At 43.5% G+C, this 19556-nt stretch overlaps 1 protein-coding gene across 3 annotated transcripts in view; it reads left to right on the forward strand.

The window, feature by feature from the left end:
* SPMIP8 (sperm microtubule inner protein 8) overlaps positions 1–19556 on the forward strand; it is a 164218-nt gene that overhangs the window by 101095 nt on the left and 43567 nt on the right. For all 3 annotated transcript variants that reach the window (XM_085636807.1, XM_085636806.1, XM_085636808.1), the window contains exons 5-7: positions 477–538; positions 14625–14689; positions 14790–14822. In XM_085636807.1, the coding sequence (XP_085492933.1) occupies positions 477–538; positions 14625–14689; positions 14790–14822 (160 nt within the window). The remainder of the gene's footprint in view (positions 1–476; positions 539–14624; positions 14690–14789; positions 14823–19556) is intronic.

Consider the following 19556-nt stretch of genomic DNA (forward strand, 5'->3'; position numbering starts at 1 on the left):
GTGCTTTGAATTCATGTCAAAATCTAAAAGTCATTGGAAACTTTTTGATGGATTGAGAGGTTTGGAGCTTTAAATTAGTCAAAATCTAAAAGTGATTACCAGCTTTTTAAAGGATTGAGAGGTTTGGAGAAATATTAGGGAGCCGACCTGAACATTATAGTGACTGTCCCTATTTAAGAATTAGAAGAATCACTAATTTGTACAAATCCATATACTATATTTGGTGAAGAATATGAAACTCAGAGAAGAGACTTGCGCCCAATGGGTGTATACACCCTAATGTGCGTAACAGGGTAGCAGCGCTAGCTATCTATGGAGTGCTACAAGAGGAACGCAGAGGCCAGTCCCAACGTTATAGACATGTCTGCATTTGTGTGATGCTTCTTAATGACCGACTAGTGGGTGGGTATCTGGCAGGCTTGTGTTGGAGACACTTACTTTATCTCAAACTTTTCTTTCTCAATCTCACTCAACAGTTTTGGGCTACAGTGGCTATGCCGTGCGCTACCTAAAGCCAGGAGTCACACAAGCATGGAGGGTAAGTCTTAAAAGAAAAGGAACTTTATGAGACAATATGCATTCAAGTAAATGAGTTTATGATGAATACACCTTGTCTCGGAAAAATATCTTGATATTGTAACTGAGGTAAAAATGTTAATTTAAAAACTGTGAAAAATGACACACTTGTAGAAACATACGTAGAAAAACATTTGACTCTTTTGTAGCTGCAGTCTGGAAAGTGATTTTCAGTGGCTAAGTAGATTCCTGTTTTGTGATTCGATGGTGATTCATTACACATTACCCAGCTAAAACTAGGACATTTGTTTGATTCTTGCGGGTAAAGTGCTGAATATGGCTTGGAGAACCTGCTTTGTGCTGTACAACATCAATGATGCATTAATGCTTGAGAAATTGCCATATGGGATCTGAAGAAGTTTACACAATGCACAGTAAACTAGCTATCACGAATCAGTCCAGTTGCAGTGAGAGGTGCATTTTGATCGTAGTATACTCAAAATGCTCTGCTCTGATAGGTTCACATTCTAAGCATTTTAATTACTGTGTCCTAATGAAATGTCTTACTAGATCCTTTTCCCTCGCACTTTTCCCGACAATGAGACTTTAAGCATTTTCAGAGTGTTGTAACATGGATTTGGAAACGGATGTTCACCAAAACAATAACTATAAGTGATGAAACCCAAAAGTAATCGTCCAACTAACATGTTCACTGTATAAATATTTATAGCGTAATACAACATTAGATCAGTCTTAAATGTCGAAAGAAATATTTAGAAGCTGATATGACTATATACACTTTAATCCTATCAACAAAATAAATGATCTGTAGAACTAGAGTCCAATATTAAATGATTATGTAGGGCATGAGCTATTCAAAACGTGTCACATTTTATAGATAGCTCATCCATTGAGACAGGACTTCATCATAACTAAACATTTTTGCAAATAGCCACACTCCTTTAAATGTGTTTAAATATGCCGCACAACATAGTAAAAAGAGGAATTTAATTCCTGAGAATGTAGGATTTTCGAGACTGACAAAGCAAAAAATATCCCAAAAAAGAACATCCCTTAAGAGTCTAAGATAATTACTTTAATCCAACTAGTAAAATGCACATAAATCTGCTTGGAAAGTATCAAGCAAGACATGTAACTGTACAGGGCAAGGACTGGGACAGGACCAAACCAAAAGACGAGCGGGATATAGATACAAGCATTCAAACACATTTACAACAGATGTTGCTACAAGTGGCATACCTGTGCTCAGCATAGCTCAAGCAATAAAAGAAAGAACAATCTCAAATAAAATATATGGAAAAGGACTAGTAAAGTCATCAAAGATGTGACACAACAATACCTATCATAAAGAACAGACTCACAGTACACTTACCTAGAGGACATTTGTAGTTAAAACCACTAACTGTATGGGCCAATCAGGAAGCACAGTTAACTATCACGAGTTATCGAGCCCGGAAAAGGTAATGTGGAATATGAACTGGCTTGTTACGCATACTCGCATTTAGCTACTGTGTTGCATCTTTTGTTGAGCACAAGTGGGATGGTTGCACAGTCTATCCAGGATGGTTTGGGATGAGTATCCAACAAAATGAGAAATTCACTTTCGGTAGCACAAAGTGACACGCATTAAAGACTATCAAAAGCAATGTTTTGATGCTCAAAAGTGGTGTGGTTCATCATGGCTGATGAATTAAACTTAAGAATGCCAAAGGCGTCATAAGGGAATGTCAGTAAACACTTGGCATTGGAAGTGATGTAGCCGGATTCTTATCTACCTAACCATCACCAAGAATCCTCTCTGGTCTCCAGGATCTTTTTATCTGCTAAATAGTGTAGAGGGGAGGAAATTCAATCTTTAGTACATAATCAACAAAATCAAATCTTAACTCCAAAGGACCACTGACTCCGAATCTCAAATTTTAGGGATTTATTACAAAGCCAAAAATAAATGCACATACAAACACCTCAGCACGAGGTTAAGAAAATAAATGGGCACTAATACAAAAAATATCCTACGCAGGAGTCTCATCCGACTCCGAATAAGAATAATAGTCCGCTCCAATAACATCAGGCAAGCGATAATCACTCCAATCTCTACATTAGAAGTCATTAACCTTAAAAAAAAAAGAAGTCAGTTAGTCTATCCCTACTCTATCTCTAAGGTGACATCCCTACTTAACATTATCCCAGGCAAGAGTTCAAAGGTGTCAGAAGTGAAGACTTCCTAAGAAGTACACTCACTTAGTCGGAGCCCGTTCTAAGATGCTCCTTCTAGCTCCCCATCTAAACCTCAACTGCTCAACCCACGGGGCACTGTCCCTAATTAAAAATTCCCAAAACGTAGAAAATGCCCTCCAGCACACCTCTTCAGCCAGGTCTTCTCCCATTGATTTTCCAGTGAAACTTGTCTCCCTTCCAACGACGGTTTACTCGTCCTTGGGTCCCAGGCACCTTCTCCGCCGAAAGTATCATCCCTACATTCCAGTATACTCCCATATTGGCTTCTCAGGCCATCCTGACTCCTGAAACAAAGAGTTAGTTTCTCTAACGAGCTAGGTGTCCTTGCACCTGCAACAGAAACATGGGAACGAGAAACTTTCCACTTCTCTGAGATTTTCTAACGTCCTGAAACCCAAAGCCTTACCAAGGGAAGTCATTTTCGGCCTACAACATTTAGCTAACATAAGAAACTAACAGGCCTTTCTCTTAAACGTATATGCGATCAGGCCTTTACAGAATTTAAATAAACTCTTTTAACATCACACTATAAACATTAATATTCATTACACTTCACGTATGAATAAGAAAACTACACGTGCAGACTTTAATATGGTGCACGTTTAAACCTAATGCATCACATTACATGAAGACCAATCATTATGCATTGACTAAAATACATTTGCAATTAACTACGACATTTGTAAATGGCATGGTACATTTCTTATCGCACTATTATAAGCAGATTTTAGTAATACATTTCTAAGTCACACGTTAATATGGGTCCTTTAACATATGTGGGTGCAGACTAGCAGTGATTATGGTGCACCCCTACAATTTTCAGAACAATTTTGCGCCCTATCAGAAGATAGAGCACTTGGGGATGAAATATGGGAGCTAAAAATGGAGCAAATCAGAAAAGCGGCAAACTGAAAGGGCAGAGTATTTGAAGGCAGAAATAGAAAACCGGAAATGGGGTGGAGATTGGCTGACAGAAGAAGGCGCGGAGGAGCGAAAAAATATTTGGCATGACATTCAACAGGGTGTTCAAAATAATTATATTTCGAGTCTTTATTGTGAGTAGAATTTGAGGGTCAGAATAACTTATTTAGCTTGTATCAGACACCAGCCTATGGACCTAAATTATTTTGTGATCAGATAGTAATGTACTATTATGTTGAGGAGAGTGTGCATTATTAATAGAAGGTGTATGCATGTTGTGACCTGTGTATGTCAGTATGAAGGATGTTTTTGGGGAGGTGTACAGACGGAGCGTGAAAGGAATGGAATGCAGCATGATCTTGTTGTTTTGGTGGAACAGTTGGGACTCAGTTGATGGTTGGAGGTCTGCCAGTTTGTTGGCTATCTAGTGATGAAGAAAAAGAAACAGATTCACTTCATCAACACAAAAATGACAAATATTTTTGACGTAATCTTTGGTCGCTTTTGGTAAAACTATTCTGTTTCACTATATGTTGTTATAGATATAAAAATATTTATACATTTTTTTTTGTATAAATATAAAAATATTTTCGACGTCCTCTTTAGTCGCTTTTGGTAGAACTAATCAGTTTCAATTTATGTTGTCTTCTATAGGGTAAGTAGTTAAATACAGTTTTTTAAAAATATTAAATTGGTATAAAACTAAGATTACGTACGAACAAACATGTTTGCTTTCTTGCATAGCCTAGTACAGGATGTTTTAGAAAAATCTATGTCCTAATTGTCAATTTCCATTTTAGTTCCCATTTCTATGGCACAGCTGTGGTGTTTTGGTCTAGTTCCCAATCACCACGTGACCGGCGCTAGGCATGATGGGAGCAGCGGCGGCCATTAGGTATGAAGGCACTACATGCCCAGAAGCCCCGCGCTCTCCCTCTGATTATAAAATAAAGCATCTACAAACCTCGAACGGAGCCCGTACTCTTCATTTCAAGGCAGAAACCCAACACTACAAATTGGCGATGAGGTGGTGACAACCTTCAATCCCTGCATGCACGCTTACATCGGACAGCCACATACTTATGCAGCTTTTGACAACTAGTGCCCACCAGTCACAACAGACGTTCGGGAGCTGAGTCAGGCACCGTACAGCAGTGCACCGATTCCCAAGACCAAGGGGACGCATCATGTGCAGGCATTCCTACAGTAAGTGCCTGACGCGTGTTCTTGTGCATGTTGAGGGCGCATACCGCCTTCAGGGATCTCTAATCACGGACAGGCACTCACGCCTTGCAGCCCAAGGTACAGATCACCTATTGCCTCTTTCGGAACGCCTGACAGTCATCACAGGTGTGCACCAGCCCCTCCCCTCTACAGCCCTCAAAGCTGAGTGCTCCGGTCTGCTGTGTGAGGCGCTCTGGACAACTTAAGCCCTGACCCCAGGCGAAGCAGCAGTGGAGTCACACAGGGTCTACTCCCAGTCGCACAGTGCCACCTCTGCCCACAAGGGCTGCTTGCCCACTGCTCCTGCGTCCACCTGAAGAGGTTCCAGGTCCAGTACTTCACCAAAATGTGTGCGCAGACCTTCTCCCTTATCAACCCAGTTTCTTTCCTGCCGAAGCCGGGCGAACCGGCTATGAAATGGGCGGATTGGAAGGGCTACTTCCTGAACTATCTGTCTGCTCTGGAAGATGAAGGGGAAGAAGCCTTTTCGAGTAAATGCAGAAAGAAAATTATGTTGCACAATCTGGGGCCGGAAGGTATAAGAGTTTAAGAGTGTATGAGAGTATGATAAAAAAAAACTAGGGGCCCCACTGATGAAGATGCATTTCAGCATGCGTTGGGAGACTTGGACAGTCATTACCAACCAGTTGTCTGCACTGTCATAGACCATTATAATTTCTTCCAATGGAAGCAAACCAAAACGGAGTCAGTGGAAGATTACGTGGCTGCGCTGAAAAGACTGGCTGTGACTTGCAAATTTGGCCACCTTCATGATGATCTAGTGCGAGATCAGATCATAATGCACACTGTCAACACGAATATACAAGAGAAATTGTGGGTGAGTGGGCATGCCCCCCTTAACGAGATTATAGCTGTCGTGAAGAAGGCAGAATTGTCCAAAAGATGTGCAGTAGCAGCAAAAAGACACAGTCAAAGCAAACCCATCGTATGCAGAGTGAGTGACACGAAAGCACACAACGACAAACCTCCACCCACGGCTGGGGCAAGAATCAGCAGGAAGCCGATGACAAAATGTACAGGACCCAACAAATCACCTAGTGACCACAAAGGCAGTTGCTACAGATGCGGGAGCCACACGCACACGGCAAATGACAGACGATGTCCGGCCTTCCGAGTCAAATGTTCCTTTTGTGGGGTGATAGGTCATTTTGGCAGAGTCTGCAGAAGGAAACCCAGCAACACCATGGTCAAATATGTTATGTATGAATCTAAAACAGAGGGAGTGAAGTGAGATGCTGATGATGACAGTATTTTGTGCATTGATGACCAAATTCTGGGAATTGATTGTTATAGTAGTAAGAAACCCTCTTGCTTGTTGACCATTGGGGGGAGTCCACGTTTCCATGGTAGCTGACCCTGGGTCCCCATACACCATAATTCAAAGCAACATTTGGAAAAGGGACTTTGTTTGCACTTTAGGAAGTCACCTACACCCCACCGACGTCCACCCAGTCACCTTCACAGGGGAGAAAATTCCCATGGTAGGCTTCCGTCCACTTCAATTTGAATTCAAGGGGAGGACCTCCGTAGGCAAACTGTACGTGGCGGAAAGGGAACCCTTCATTCTGGGGTGGACTGATCAAGGGGCGTTGGGGATCCAACTCAACCCTGGTGGAGAGACACAAGTGCTCATGACGGACAACCCGCTAGCAGCGGAAGCGGGAAAATTGAAAGAAGACTTCCCATCCGTCTTAGGCGGGACCATAGGCAAGCTTTCCAAATTTACGCACAGAATTTGCCTTAAGGAGGGTGCCGCACCAGTCTGCCACAAAGTCGGTAACTTCCCGTTCAATTGCAGCAAAGTGGTGCAGAAGGAATTGAAGCACCTGGAAGACAACGGAGTAATCGAACTCATAGAAAGCCAGAATGGCTGGCGCCCTTGGTGGTGGCACGTAAACCTAATGGGAAGGTGCGCTCCTGCATAGACCTCAGGGAACTGAACAAGAACATAATCGTGGAAAAATTTCCGTTACCAAAAATCTGCGAAATGTTAGGTCAGACCAAGGGGGTCAAATGGTTCTCCACCATTGACCTCACAGCTGCTTATCACCAAATTTCGCTTCACCCCTCATGTAGGAAATTAACGTCCTTTATCACCTCGTTCGGATGTTACAGATTTCGGCACATGCCATTTGGCCTGGCATCAAACTATTCAAAGACATCAGTGGAGTCTTATACTTCCAAGACGACATACTTGTCATTGGGAAAACCAAACCGGACCATGACAAAAAACTGACTGCGGTGCTACTGACTCTGTCAACCAACAGCCTCACGGCGGAATGGGAGAAATGCAGGTTCGGCATACGCTCCGTCACATACTTGGGACAAGAAATAAGTGACAGTGGAATTTCTCCAAAGAAAGCCAATTTTGAAGCTATCATGTCTGCACCCACACCTCAAAACAAGGAGGAAGTCTGTTCATTCCTGGGATTGGTCGAATTCTACAGTAACTTCGTACAGAACTTCACCACCAAAACGCACCACCTACGTCAAAACTTGAAAGAGAAAAATGTCTTCAGTTGGTCGCCCGACTCCAATGAAGAATTCGAGAAAATCAAGAGGGACATTTGCGACACCGTTCCCCTACATGGATTCGACAACTCCGCCGCCTCCATCTTGAACACAGATGGCAGCGACAAAGGCCTTGGGGCGGTCCTGTTACAGATGTCCACGGATGGCACGGAAACCACCATCAGTTTTGCCTCCCATTCGCTCGCTCTCAACGAGGAGAAGTTCAGCATCATAGAGAAGGAGATGCTTGCAGCCATATGGGCCATGGAGACATTTCGCCAATATCTCTGGGGCTCCCATTTCACTCTCAGAACACACCACAAGTCGTTGGTTAAAGTCCTCACGTCTAGCGGCCATGCCAGTGCCACACCGCGCATTGCCAAGATGGCCCTCAGACTGTTGGACTTTGTATACGATGTCAAATACTTACCAGGAAAGAAGAACAAAGGGGCGGATTACCTCAGCCGATCAGCTGCAATGGAAGGGACGCCGACACACACGGAATGGGGATGAATACACCATAGCGTTCAGGACGGACCAGGAGGACGTGATTAGTGTGCAAGACTGGAAGGCAGCATACGACACAGATCCTCCAAGTCGTGAGCGTCAAAATGTTTGTCACGCAAGGTTGGCCTGAGAAGAGGCACGTGTGCAACGACCTCAGGAAATTCTGATAAGTGCGAGACAAACTCTCCATTAGTGATGATACCATATTTCTACTACGAGAGGACAAAGTAATTTCTCCTCAACAGTTAGTAGACCGCCTACTCACCATCCTGCATGAAGGCCACTTAGGAATAGTGAAGTCGAAGAGATGAGTCACACAGTCTTACTGGTGGCCCGCCGTCGCCAACCATGTGGAGAAGTACGTGAGGGCACGTGAGCAGTGTGGCCATGCGGACAAAACTGGGGAAGTTCACCACACCCAAGCCCCTGGGAGGAGTTGTCCATCGACATTTTGGGCCCCATACTGGACTCCTGGGGTGTACCCAAATATGCAATAGTCCTTATCGATCGATACTCTAAGTGGCCGGAGGTAGAAATTTGCGAGAAAGTGGACACGGAAACTGTCATGGCTTTCCTTACTACAACTTTCTTGTGAGAAGGGATTCCGAAAGTCATCACATGCGACAATGGTCCCCAATATACATCACAGAAGTGGAATGCCTTCACCAAAAGAAATGGAGTCACGACCAAACACACCCCGGTGTACCACCCTGCTGGTAACGGCCTAGTGGAATGGTTCAACCGAGGGCTCATGGGGTCCGTTCAAGCAGCCATCAGTGCGGGTAAGAATTGGGAGACAGAAATCAGAAACACCATCTGGGCATACCGCATCATACCCACCCTGACTGGCTACAGTCCATTCAAGATCCTACGTGGCCGGGAGCCGTTCACACGAGATCACGGTTTGGATGAACCTCACACTGTAGAGCAAATGGTCCCCGGCAGTGGTCAGAAGCAACTTGGAAAAGGCTCAGAAAATTTACACGGACAACTACAACAAGAAGCACGGAGTGCGAGAAGTCACATTAGTAAAGGGGGAATGGGTCAGGGTGGAGCTTGGCCAATTACTCAGGAAGGGAGACAGCAAGTTCAGTGAGCCCTTACAAGTCAGAGAAACTTACTTGCAGTCTGCCCTGTTAAGTGATGACACGATATGGTCACACACGAGAATGGCAAAATGCAACAAAGTTATCAGATGAAACGAGGATGATTCACCTAGAAGCATCGGGCATGCTGGATGGGAACTTGAAAATGATGAAGACGGACTAGCTACAAGCACACCGAGCAATGGCACGATGAGAGACATTGAAGGTGCTGATGGCACCACAAAGGAACAGAGCAATTCCGAAGCCACATGACACAGCATACCCCAAGAGTATCCCTTCAATCTGTGCTGCAGAGGCACAGGGCCTTTTCCCTGTTGTGCCTTGAACACAATGCACATGGCTTTGAAAATAATCCTCTGCTTCAGCGGAAGCCAGTGCAGTTCCTTTAGGGCATTAGATGCTGAAGACCTAAGGGGTCTCTTCAGCGCCACTTTAGCCGCTGCCACTTGCACTCTGTACAGTCTCTTCACCAAGAATTCAGGAGCTCCAAGTAGCAGGGCATTGCAGTAGTCTTGTCTGCTGTGTATGACACTTCTCACCACTTAGGAAGGTGTTACCGTTGCTGCCTGTCCAAGCTAAGACCACGAAGGAGTGCAAAACAAATGCTTGCAACTTTTGAGACATGGCTTCTCAGGGACAGCTTGTCATCAAACACGATCCCAGGGTTACGGACTATGGCCAGCGGCTATGGTTCCTCTCCTGACGAGAGAGGCCAAAAGTTATGGGAAAGTGTCAAGGGGATTTTCCTATCTGAGCAACATACGAATTACGTTTTAGCCCCATTTAGCAGTAATGAATTCACATTCATCCAGTTAATGATATTGGACATGCCTTTCTGAAAAGCTGACACGGTTTCCTCCTGAATATTGGTAAGAGATAGAATCAGTTGGGTATCATCCTCATAGTTGACTAGCCTGATGTTGTGCTACTTTGAGGGTGACGAGTGGTCTCATGTAGATGTTAAACAAGATGAGGCTGATTGCCAAGCCCTGTGGAACTTCCTTCGCAGGTTGTTATATTTGGAGCAGCATGAGGGCAGGGTAACAGCCTGACACCTATCCAACAAATAAGATTCCATGCACTTCAGCACTGAGCCCCCCCAATTCAATTGAGGCTAATCTGTCCAAGAGGAGTGCATGGTTGATCAAAGGCAGCCAGTCAAAAAGGCCTGAGCAATGTCAGGGCTGCCATCTACATCTTGTCTAAGATTGTCCAGAATGGATACTGTTAAAGATGCTTTGTGATAAAGAAGGATACAATAAGTAGTTGTCTCATATATAAGAATGGAGTAGTTACCTTAACGTTTGTGGTATAGGGAAGTTTTCCAATTTTTATAAAATTTACAGGGCAAAATCCAAAGAAGATTTTGTCAGTAGGCAGATATGGATGCTGCTTGTTTAAAGTTAGCTGGGACCACTCCATGATCAAATATGCAAAAGAAAGTGTTGTAGTTGACGACAGATATGCCTGCCTGCCTACTTTGCAAAAAGTTAAGATCTCTTATGTTCTTGACCGAGAACACATTGTTGCTGCTCTTACCCTACATGACAAACACAGATAATGAATCACATTGAAGATGATGCAACTATGACCGTTAATTTCCTAAGTGCAGCTATCCGACTTCAGTGGTGGCTTCAGAAATATTTGGCTTATCTGGCTAATGGTCGGAATTCTGGATGAATAACACTCTGAAAGACGTTCTTTAAATTATTTTTTTATAACAAATTTTATGGCTTTTGTACTTAGTCAACTTAAACAATACAAACATCGAGCTCAAGCTACGGGGTCACAACGTAAAAATCGAGCAGTTCTTATACTCTGCATAGGAACATACACAACAGCAGTAAAAGGCAATTGTCACTGCCACTAACACAAATAGTCATAGCCATTACAATTAGGCATAGTCGGTAAGAGTCGGACTTTTTGACCCTCACTCCCCAGATTAGGTTCTACTTTTGTGGGACGCCCCTCGCCTTGTACACCAGTTTTTCAAGATCTGCATATGAGTCCATGCCGCAGATCCACTCTTGTAAGGATGGGGCCTGCTCATCTCTCCAGTGTCTAGTGAGTTTCCTCTTGGCCCCCATGTATGCCATCGCAACGAGTGAGCGGGTTGCCCTGTAGTGACCCACAGATTCCATTATCCCCATTAGCATGATTTTATGATAGTTCTAGTGGGATGCCAAACACTAGCCTCATATGTCTGTTGATTGATGCCCAGTATGCATGTGTCCGATGACATGTCCAGATTGGGTGATAAAAGGTTCTCTGTGAGGAGCGACAGCACAGGCACACTGGGCCTCAGACCCGACCAATGTGCCAGAGGCATTCGGGGGAATAGTAAATCCTGTGGAAGTATTTGAATTGTATAAGGCGTAGTCACAGCAATATCACCAGCATCCTTGGGACCATCATGGCCTCAACCCAGTCATCATTGTCTAGGGTACCTATGTCCTCCTCTCATCTGGATCTCAATGCCCCCAGGGGGTTAGGCGCATGCGCAACCAGGGATTTGTTGAGCCGAGATATCCCACCTCTACCCAATGCATCTGTCACCAACTTGCATTTCAGCAGGTTCAATTTGGGAAGGGTTGTGAGCTTGTCTTTATAGCGCTCAAAGGCATGCTGTATCTGTAAGCAGCAATAACATTGTGAGTGTTGAAGTCAGAAGTCATTAGTCAGTTCTTGGAAGGAGCACATCTGGCTCTCCCTCCAGACATCTCCCAAGGTGGAAATGCTGATTAGGTCCTGTTGGTTAATGGCCCTTTTGCGGGGTTGTCCCCAAACTTTTTGCTTCTTCCTACTATTTTTTCCTGACCTGTATTTGATGGTATTAGGACTCTGGGCACTTTACCACTGCTAATCAGTGCTAAAGTGCATATGCTCTCTGTGTAAATTGTATTATGGATTGGTGTTTCCATGATTGGCATATTTAATTTACTGGTAAGTCCCTAGTAAAGTGCACTGAGAGTGCCAGGGCCTGTAAATCAAATGCTACTGGTGGACTTGCAGCACTGATTGTGAAGTAGCCCTGTAAAGGTAACTCAGACCTGCCACTGCAGAGTCTGCACGCAGTTTGTAACTGCCACATTGACTTGGCAAGTGCACCCACTTGCCAGGCCCTAATATTCCCTTTTATTGCATATTTGTCACCCCTTAGGGAGGCCCAAGGTACCCCTGTGGGCAGGATGCTGTGTATGTTAAAGGTAGGACATGTACTGGTGTGTGTGACATGTCCTGGTAGTGAATTACAGTGCATTTCGTTTTTCACAATGGAAAAGCTATCTGTCGCATAGAATAGAATGGGAGTTTATTTGTAGTATCTTATAAATATAATTTCCCATTGGGGCCAGATAGGAAGATAAAGTTTAGTATGCCTGAACTCAGAACGTTAAAATGCATCTTTTAGTGAGGGTGAGTTTTACATTCTGTGTTTGAAAATACCACTTTTAGTAAGTAGATAATTACTTGCTTAGCCATCAAGTGTGCCTCTGCTAGGATGTGTATTAACTGTCTGGCTTTGGAGTGACAGGGGCTGGGGATGTGCAGTGGCTCCACAGAGTCTGGATGAGTCCGGGCTGGGCTGAATAGACCTGGGCTGCATTTAGAGTAGGGGGAGGAGATTTCCTTTCACCTGAATGAGCCTGGTCTGCCTTCCACAATGCTGTCTCCACCTTCTGCCAGGAAGCTGGGCCAGAGATGACAGAACTAGTTTGGACTAAGCACAGACACTCTGTGCCTGAGAAACAAAGGTATTTTGAATATAAATATTGGGGCCCAGTCCACAAAGTTTTAGAACTTGCTTGAATTAAGGAACCTGTCAAGGAAGAAGAGCTGGAAGAGCTGCCAGGAGGATTACTGCCCCTTTGCTGTGTTGTTACTTTTTTGGGCTGGCCTGCAGTTGCTACGTCTACCTTGGGAAGTGAAAGGACTGGGCTGAACTTTCTTTTACTTGTGGTGAGTATCTCCAAGGGCTTGAAGTAGAGCTTGCCTCCTATTCTGAGGTCTCAGTGACTGCAAGGATTTCACCAACCTCTTGGTACCGCTTCTGGAACCGCTGTTTCAGTTGCCACAGAGAAGGGAAACACAACCGACTCCGTCACAGACTCCGTCGCTGGCTCTGTGTCCTCACGGCACTGCAGAAGTCACTGTCTGCATCTTGCACCGCAACCCTGGTCTCACCAATGACGTCGCCACTGAGTCACTGCTTGCACCATGACCTGTGGGCACCGCACTCCACACCTCCTCGCTTAACTTTGCCAACCTGGTCTCACCGTCACTGCTGCTGACTTCGACACCTGTGACCGCATCGTGGCTGGGGGCCCCGCTCCTAAGTTTCACAATGCACCGCCTCGTCCCACACAGCAGTCTTAGCCGAGAGATGCCAGCTCCCACTAACCGGCTCTGTCGCTTGCACCGCAACGTGCCAGCACTGCATTGATCACCACCTCGCCCTGCATTGTAAGCCTTGGTCTCACCGATGCCATCTGACGATCGTCACCGAGCCGCTGCCTGCAACACATCGAGAGGGCACTACACCCTTCACTGCTTCCATTTTGCAATGCAACCGCAATGGTTGCCATGACCGGCTCACACCAACGTGCCAGCCGCACTGAGAAAGGTACTGTTACTGAGCCTGTCCAAGGTTTCAATGGCCCTACCGACTTGTACGAACTGTGTTTTTGAGGTATTTCTGCAATTTTAAGGATATCTTGCAAAGTATATATTTGTAAAGTACTGTATGGTGGATTTTGTATCTTTTTGGTCTTGTTTTGGATATATAAAAATATTGGATAATCTCCTAAACTGCTGTGGTGTCCTTTTGTAGTGTTTTCACTGTATTACTGTGGGTTATGTGCAATTGCTTTACACACTGCCTCTGAGATAAGCCTGACTGCTCAGCCAAGCTACCAAGGGGGTGAGCAGGGGTTATTTTAGAATTGTAACTCTCTTAACCTGACTAGGAAGAAGGGGCCCTATTTGAACAAATGTACCTACCTCTGCCAACTAGAGACCGCCATTTCTAACACATATCTATGTCTATGTAAGAGCTTTATATAGCGCGAGTGTTAATCCGAAGAGTGTCCTGGGGCTACTGCAGAAGGACCATCAGCAAGAACAAAGAAGGACAGAACTAGAGGCAGGAGAAAAGCCAGGTTTTACGTTTTTTTCGGGAACACGGGTGTTTCCTTAATGCACCTTAGAATCAATCGAATCTCATTGCAGAGTGAAGGGCCCATGGTGCAGGGCAGTCATCCCACACTCTGTAGGAAGGGTCTGAAGAACTCTCAGCATAAAAGTCATTAAATTGCATCCCTTGCACTTAATTAAGGCAAAAGGAAGCTCAATGAATTTGAAAACAGTAGCTTCTTCTGGTCTCAAACGTTTTGCATGCAAGTAAAAGAAACCGATTGACTTCTCCACTTCGATATTCTAGCTAGTTTTGTATGGTACATAGTGGAGAAAGGCTTTGGGTGGGGATGAATGGAAGATGGGGTAAATGAGTGCAAGAATAAAGAGGTGCAAGCTGGTTGTGACGCTTTCTATTTGTCCTTTCAGTACTGCTTGCAGCAGAATCCCAGCCTGGCCATGTATGGACCCCGTCATCTGCCCATGGAGGCGACGTAAGTGTTCAAGCCCCCTTGACTTCCCGGATAAAAGCCTGTCACTTCCTATTGTCTTCGAGTTCTCCATCTTACCCTCTGTCTCTCCCTTGCTCTGCAGAAATGTCTTCCGCAGCTTCGGCTCTGCATACAGGTAAGGGCTTTGTGGAAACAGCTTTGTATGCTTGCTAGATTGTTATGCATAACTCAGGATCTAGGAGGTCCTGTTCCTGGGTGTTTGGTTCCAGAATTTCACATGAGACACAGATAACAGATAAATGAATTAATGACATATAGAACTGGTACACTAGATGGAAACAAATGAATCCCCAGATGACTCTGGGTGTCGGAACATTGTAATATTCCTATTTCCAAAGCATAGGCCTTTTACACTCTGATCTGCCACTGGGATGTCCTTAAATTAAGACCGAAATAGTCAGCCAACAGGTGCTCGCCTTGCCTGGTGCGCATAGAGGGTATTAGATGACAGCCTGAGTTGCCTGGCAGGATATGATTAAGTGTTTCTAAGTGCATTTATAGAAAGACACTTTTCCCTTCTGTTTTGCAGAAAGTGCCTTTGGAATTTAGAAAGTCACCTATTGTAAGCCTTTAGATCTGGTTTACAAAGTATGCTCCACCAGTCTACAGAAAGGGATAGCCTATGAAAAACATCTGGCTTTTTAAGTCAAACAGTCTGCTGGGGTTGGATGCTGCACCTTAGCATGCCATTATTCAGCCTCTCACCAACCACTGCACTGTGGGGCCATTATTGTCGGATATAGTGAGGGACCGTAAAAGGGATATACAGAACACATCGCGAAGCCATGTATTTTAAGGTCTCTTATATGTGATAATGAAGAAAAAGGAGACAATGTGAAATAAAACTATTGCCTAGGATCACACAATTTGGCCAAGTGGGGAATACAGGCTTGATCCCAGATTTTCTTGTTCCACATTGTGCAATTCAATCCAGCCACTAGATGTATATGCTTCATTCCCCCTACACCCACCTTAACCACCCCTTTACCACCACCCTGCTGGCATCAATGTGGGCCTCGGTGAAACCACAGACCAAACATTTTGGCCCCTGGGAAAAGGTTTGCGAGTGCCCATGAGATAGAGAATCGCCCTCCCCTCCCCACACAAATGTGTTGGATAAAGGTATAGGCAGGAGTGCCAGCAGGAGCATGAGCAGTAACCAGTGCTGACTCAATGAAGTGTGTGACTGCAGGAGCCAGAGTGCAAATGTGTTAGTTGGGTGCATGATTAGCCCAAAAGCTGAGGCAGGCAGATGGATCCAGAGCTGAGAAAATCCAGAGCCTCATGTGCATTCATCTGTGTGTGGGTATGCATGTGTACACATTTATGCACATCTGTGTGTGTGTGACACAGTGTGTCCATCCCTAATAAACAGTGTTGGTCCTTGGAAGCTATGCATGATCTCAAGGATCATCAATAATGTATGCTGCCCCCTTTCATTAGGGGTTCATCTCTGGCACAGTTGTGCATATTTCTGTCATAATATCAGTAAAGTTGGGCCATCCTGGTCTAGTTGTGGTACACTGGCAGCCATAATTGACATACTAAGATAATGACTGCCCTATTTTAATTGATCCCTGGCATAATGGTGACCGTCTCTTGTATAATAATGGCCATGATTAATATATGGTAGACATCTTGACCATTATGGTGTTCAGCCCTCATATAATGGTGGGCATTGGCCTATAACAGGCATCCATGGTGTTTCGCTGAGCATTCCCGACCTATGACTGTAATACCTGACACCTTTAAGGAGAATCAGTCCATGTGAGGCATTTGTACATGTGAGACCTCAATGAAAATAAGGTGGTGTTGAGTACAGTATCTCCCGGAAATGAAAACTTGTATTTTTAAGGCAACAATTATGTTTTTACATTTAAGATTTTTCCTTTGAACCATTGAATGTTTTTCCAAAATGGAAAGTGTTATTGGATAGAAAGGGATGTGTCTTTTCAGAAATTGATATGCTGATGAAGACAAAAGGTTGCACTTCTAAAACACATTTAAAGTTGATAGCTCAACCATAATTCAAGCTGAGCTGGGGAGACTTACTGACATGGTTATGGTCTTTGTTCCAGAGGGCACGTGATGCTTTGGCTGTTATTTCCTTATTTGAGTGGAGGCATTTAATACGGTTAAGCTTTTTCCTGGCATTTCTGCTGGTAACCTTGCCTGAAATGCATGAGTGGTGACTATTGGTAATCCTGCTCAGGATGTGCATAGCGTAATGATAACATATCTGGTCACAATTTTACAGTGATACAAGTCTGATAGTAGCTCTGGAACACTTTCCTTGAGCAGAAGTCCGGCTCACTGTAGAAAAGGTTGCATTAAACAAATATATAAATGATGAAATATTTTGTTTACTACACAGACAAAAGATATGCAAAAAAAAAAAATTTTAACCACAAGTTTGAAAAGACAAAGCTATGTGACAGACTCTAGCATAATGCTTTACTTTTTGCTCTTAAAGTATGCTTTCTTTTTGTCGGTGCATATTTATGGACAAATTATGATCTCAATTAAAGCACACTACTTTTCACTGTACTTGGGCTGCTCCAATGAATCAAGTTAAGAATACCAATTTCAATTTAGCTTCTATTTCAAATTCCTTCACATTTACAAAAGGTTTTAAAAGGTTCAGTTTTACATTTAACTTTAAGTATGCAAATAGACATTATACACTAGAAAAAATAAGAACTGTGCAAATTGGCCATACAAGACGGAGATTAATACAACCACGATACAAATCTGAGATAAAGTGCTTGTGCAATACCTGATGATTCAAGGGCATGTTACAGATTTAAAAGAGAGACTCAGATTTCTTTACCGGCAAGAGGGCAAATTAAAAGATTAGACTTATGATGTAATTGACATAACCTAGTTCTTAAAGCAAAATATCCAATCTTGTTATTTACTGTGCTCATGGAAATGTATTAGAGGGTGCTGTTCATCATGATTTCACCAATGAGAGACCGACCGCCATATCCGAATCTCCCATTGCTGAGCCTTTCGCCTCTTACACTCATACAACTTTGTTTCCGAGTTGTAGATAGCCAGGAATCAGGATCTCCACTCATCGAAAGTGGCGGGTTCTGGTTTGAGCCAGCCTGTAGAAATGCACATCCGTGCCACTGCCATGCCAATATATAACATAAAGCCCTCTTTTTTGCCAACTCATTTCCCAATGAGTCTTCTACGACTCCTAGAACTGCCAAAGTAGAGTTGATTGTTATTTGGCCTCCAATAATATATTCGAAAAATGTACCCGTGTCGTAAAAAAGAGGACCTAATTTCGAGCAGAGAAAAAACATGTGAACAATCTCAGCACCCGAATCCCTACATCGAAGACCGTGATCGTCAACTCTCCTGCCCCTTTAAACAGTTTTTCTGGTGTAAAAAACAGATTAAATTTTTTTTTCCAAATGTTGACTCTTTAGAACTGCTGTTAATAATACCTTGTCACCAATGTCTAAGGATTCTTGCAATAATGGGCCCTCTGTCCCCACCCTACCTTCCCATTTAACATTCGGAGATTATAGATCATCCGATAGGTTTTGCATCAATAAGTCCTAAATAGAGCCATCTTAGCTCTCTTACCAATTGCCTCGCTAATATGTATCTGAATCATTGGCTGGTAGGTCTTTTCCAGCCTATTCAAGAAGTCCCAATTCTGAAGATATTTAAAAAAACTATTGAGTGGTAATCCTGAATTTCTCCTGAAGATCCTCAATTGAGCTTATATTGTGTACAGCGAAAAGACCTCAGAGACATAGAATTCCTTTTAACGACTAATTCCTTACTATCGGGTCGTGAAATATTACTGGTAAACTGGGTGTCCCCCATAGTGGCTTGTAGTAATTATATTTGGATAGTTTTATTTTCTTTTTACATTGTCTAAATGCTCCTAGAAGGACCTTAAATTTTGTTTTTTTGTAATAGTTAGGTGCCCAATTTTTAAGCAATAAACCTTTGGTGCCATCCCCCACTATAAATTTGTAGATCAAAGGGGATTCTGCTGCGCTGAGCAAGTGTGTATTTGCAGTAATCAAAATTCCCTTTTTTGTAACATACATGCCCAATAGTACATTGTTATATTTGGTACTCCCCCAGCTCCCCCAATTATTGGGCAGTGTCATGAATTTAGAAGCTCTTCTTTCTATTTAAATCCCAAAAGAAACCATAACACAGGCTTTCTATCTTCATTAATCACCTATGGTTGATTTCAAATGGAATAGCTCTGAATAAATATAGCAATTTAGGCAGTCGTTTTTATTAAATTCCTACTTCCCACCAGTGACACGAAGAGATGATTGACTCTTCTAAGATCCTGTTCTAATGAATGTAACAGAGGGTTCAAGTTTAGTTCTACTATATCTCCCACTGCTGAAGAGATGTGTATCCCAAGAAAGTTGCCTCGCTCGCTACCCGGGGTCAAAGTCCCCAGTATTACTAGTACAGACTACTTGTGTTTTCCCCTGATTTAACTTATTCCCTGAGGAGAGCCCGAATGTGTTTGCTGTTCCATAGATCTCGACCAATGCCTGTTGTGGGTTTGTTGTAACTATCGCTATATTGTCTGCGTATGCGAATACTTTATATTTCGCTTGCCCTGCTATCACCAAGTTAATTAATATGGCAATTACTTTCTAATTTAACCATCAGGAGGTTGATGTAAAATGCAAAAAGTAATGGTGAACATGGACAGCATTGCCTTCTTTCCCTGGAAAAGAAAATCTCTTCGGATTCTAACCCCATAATCGGCAGTTTGTATTTGGACCGAAGGGACAATGATTTGATAGCCCTGATGTATCCTGGGCCAAAACCATACTTTTCTAACACTGCACAT

This window comes from Triturus cristatus, chromosome 12, assembly GCF_964204655.1.
Source record: "Triturus cristatus chromosome 12, aTriCri1.1, whole genome shotgun sequence".
In the NCBI taxonomy this organism is placed as follows: Eukaryota; Metazoa; Chordata; class Amphibia; order Caudata; family Salamandridae; genus Triturus; species Triturus cristatus.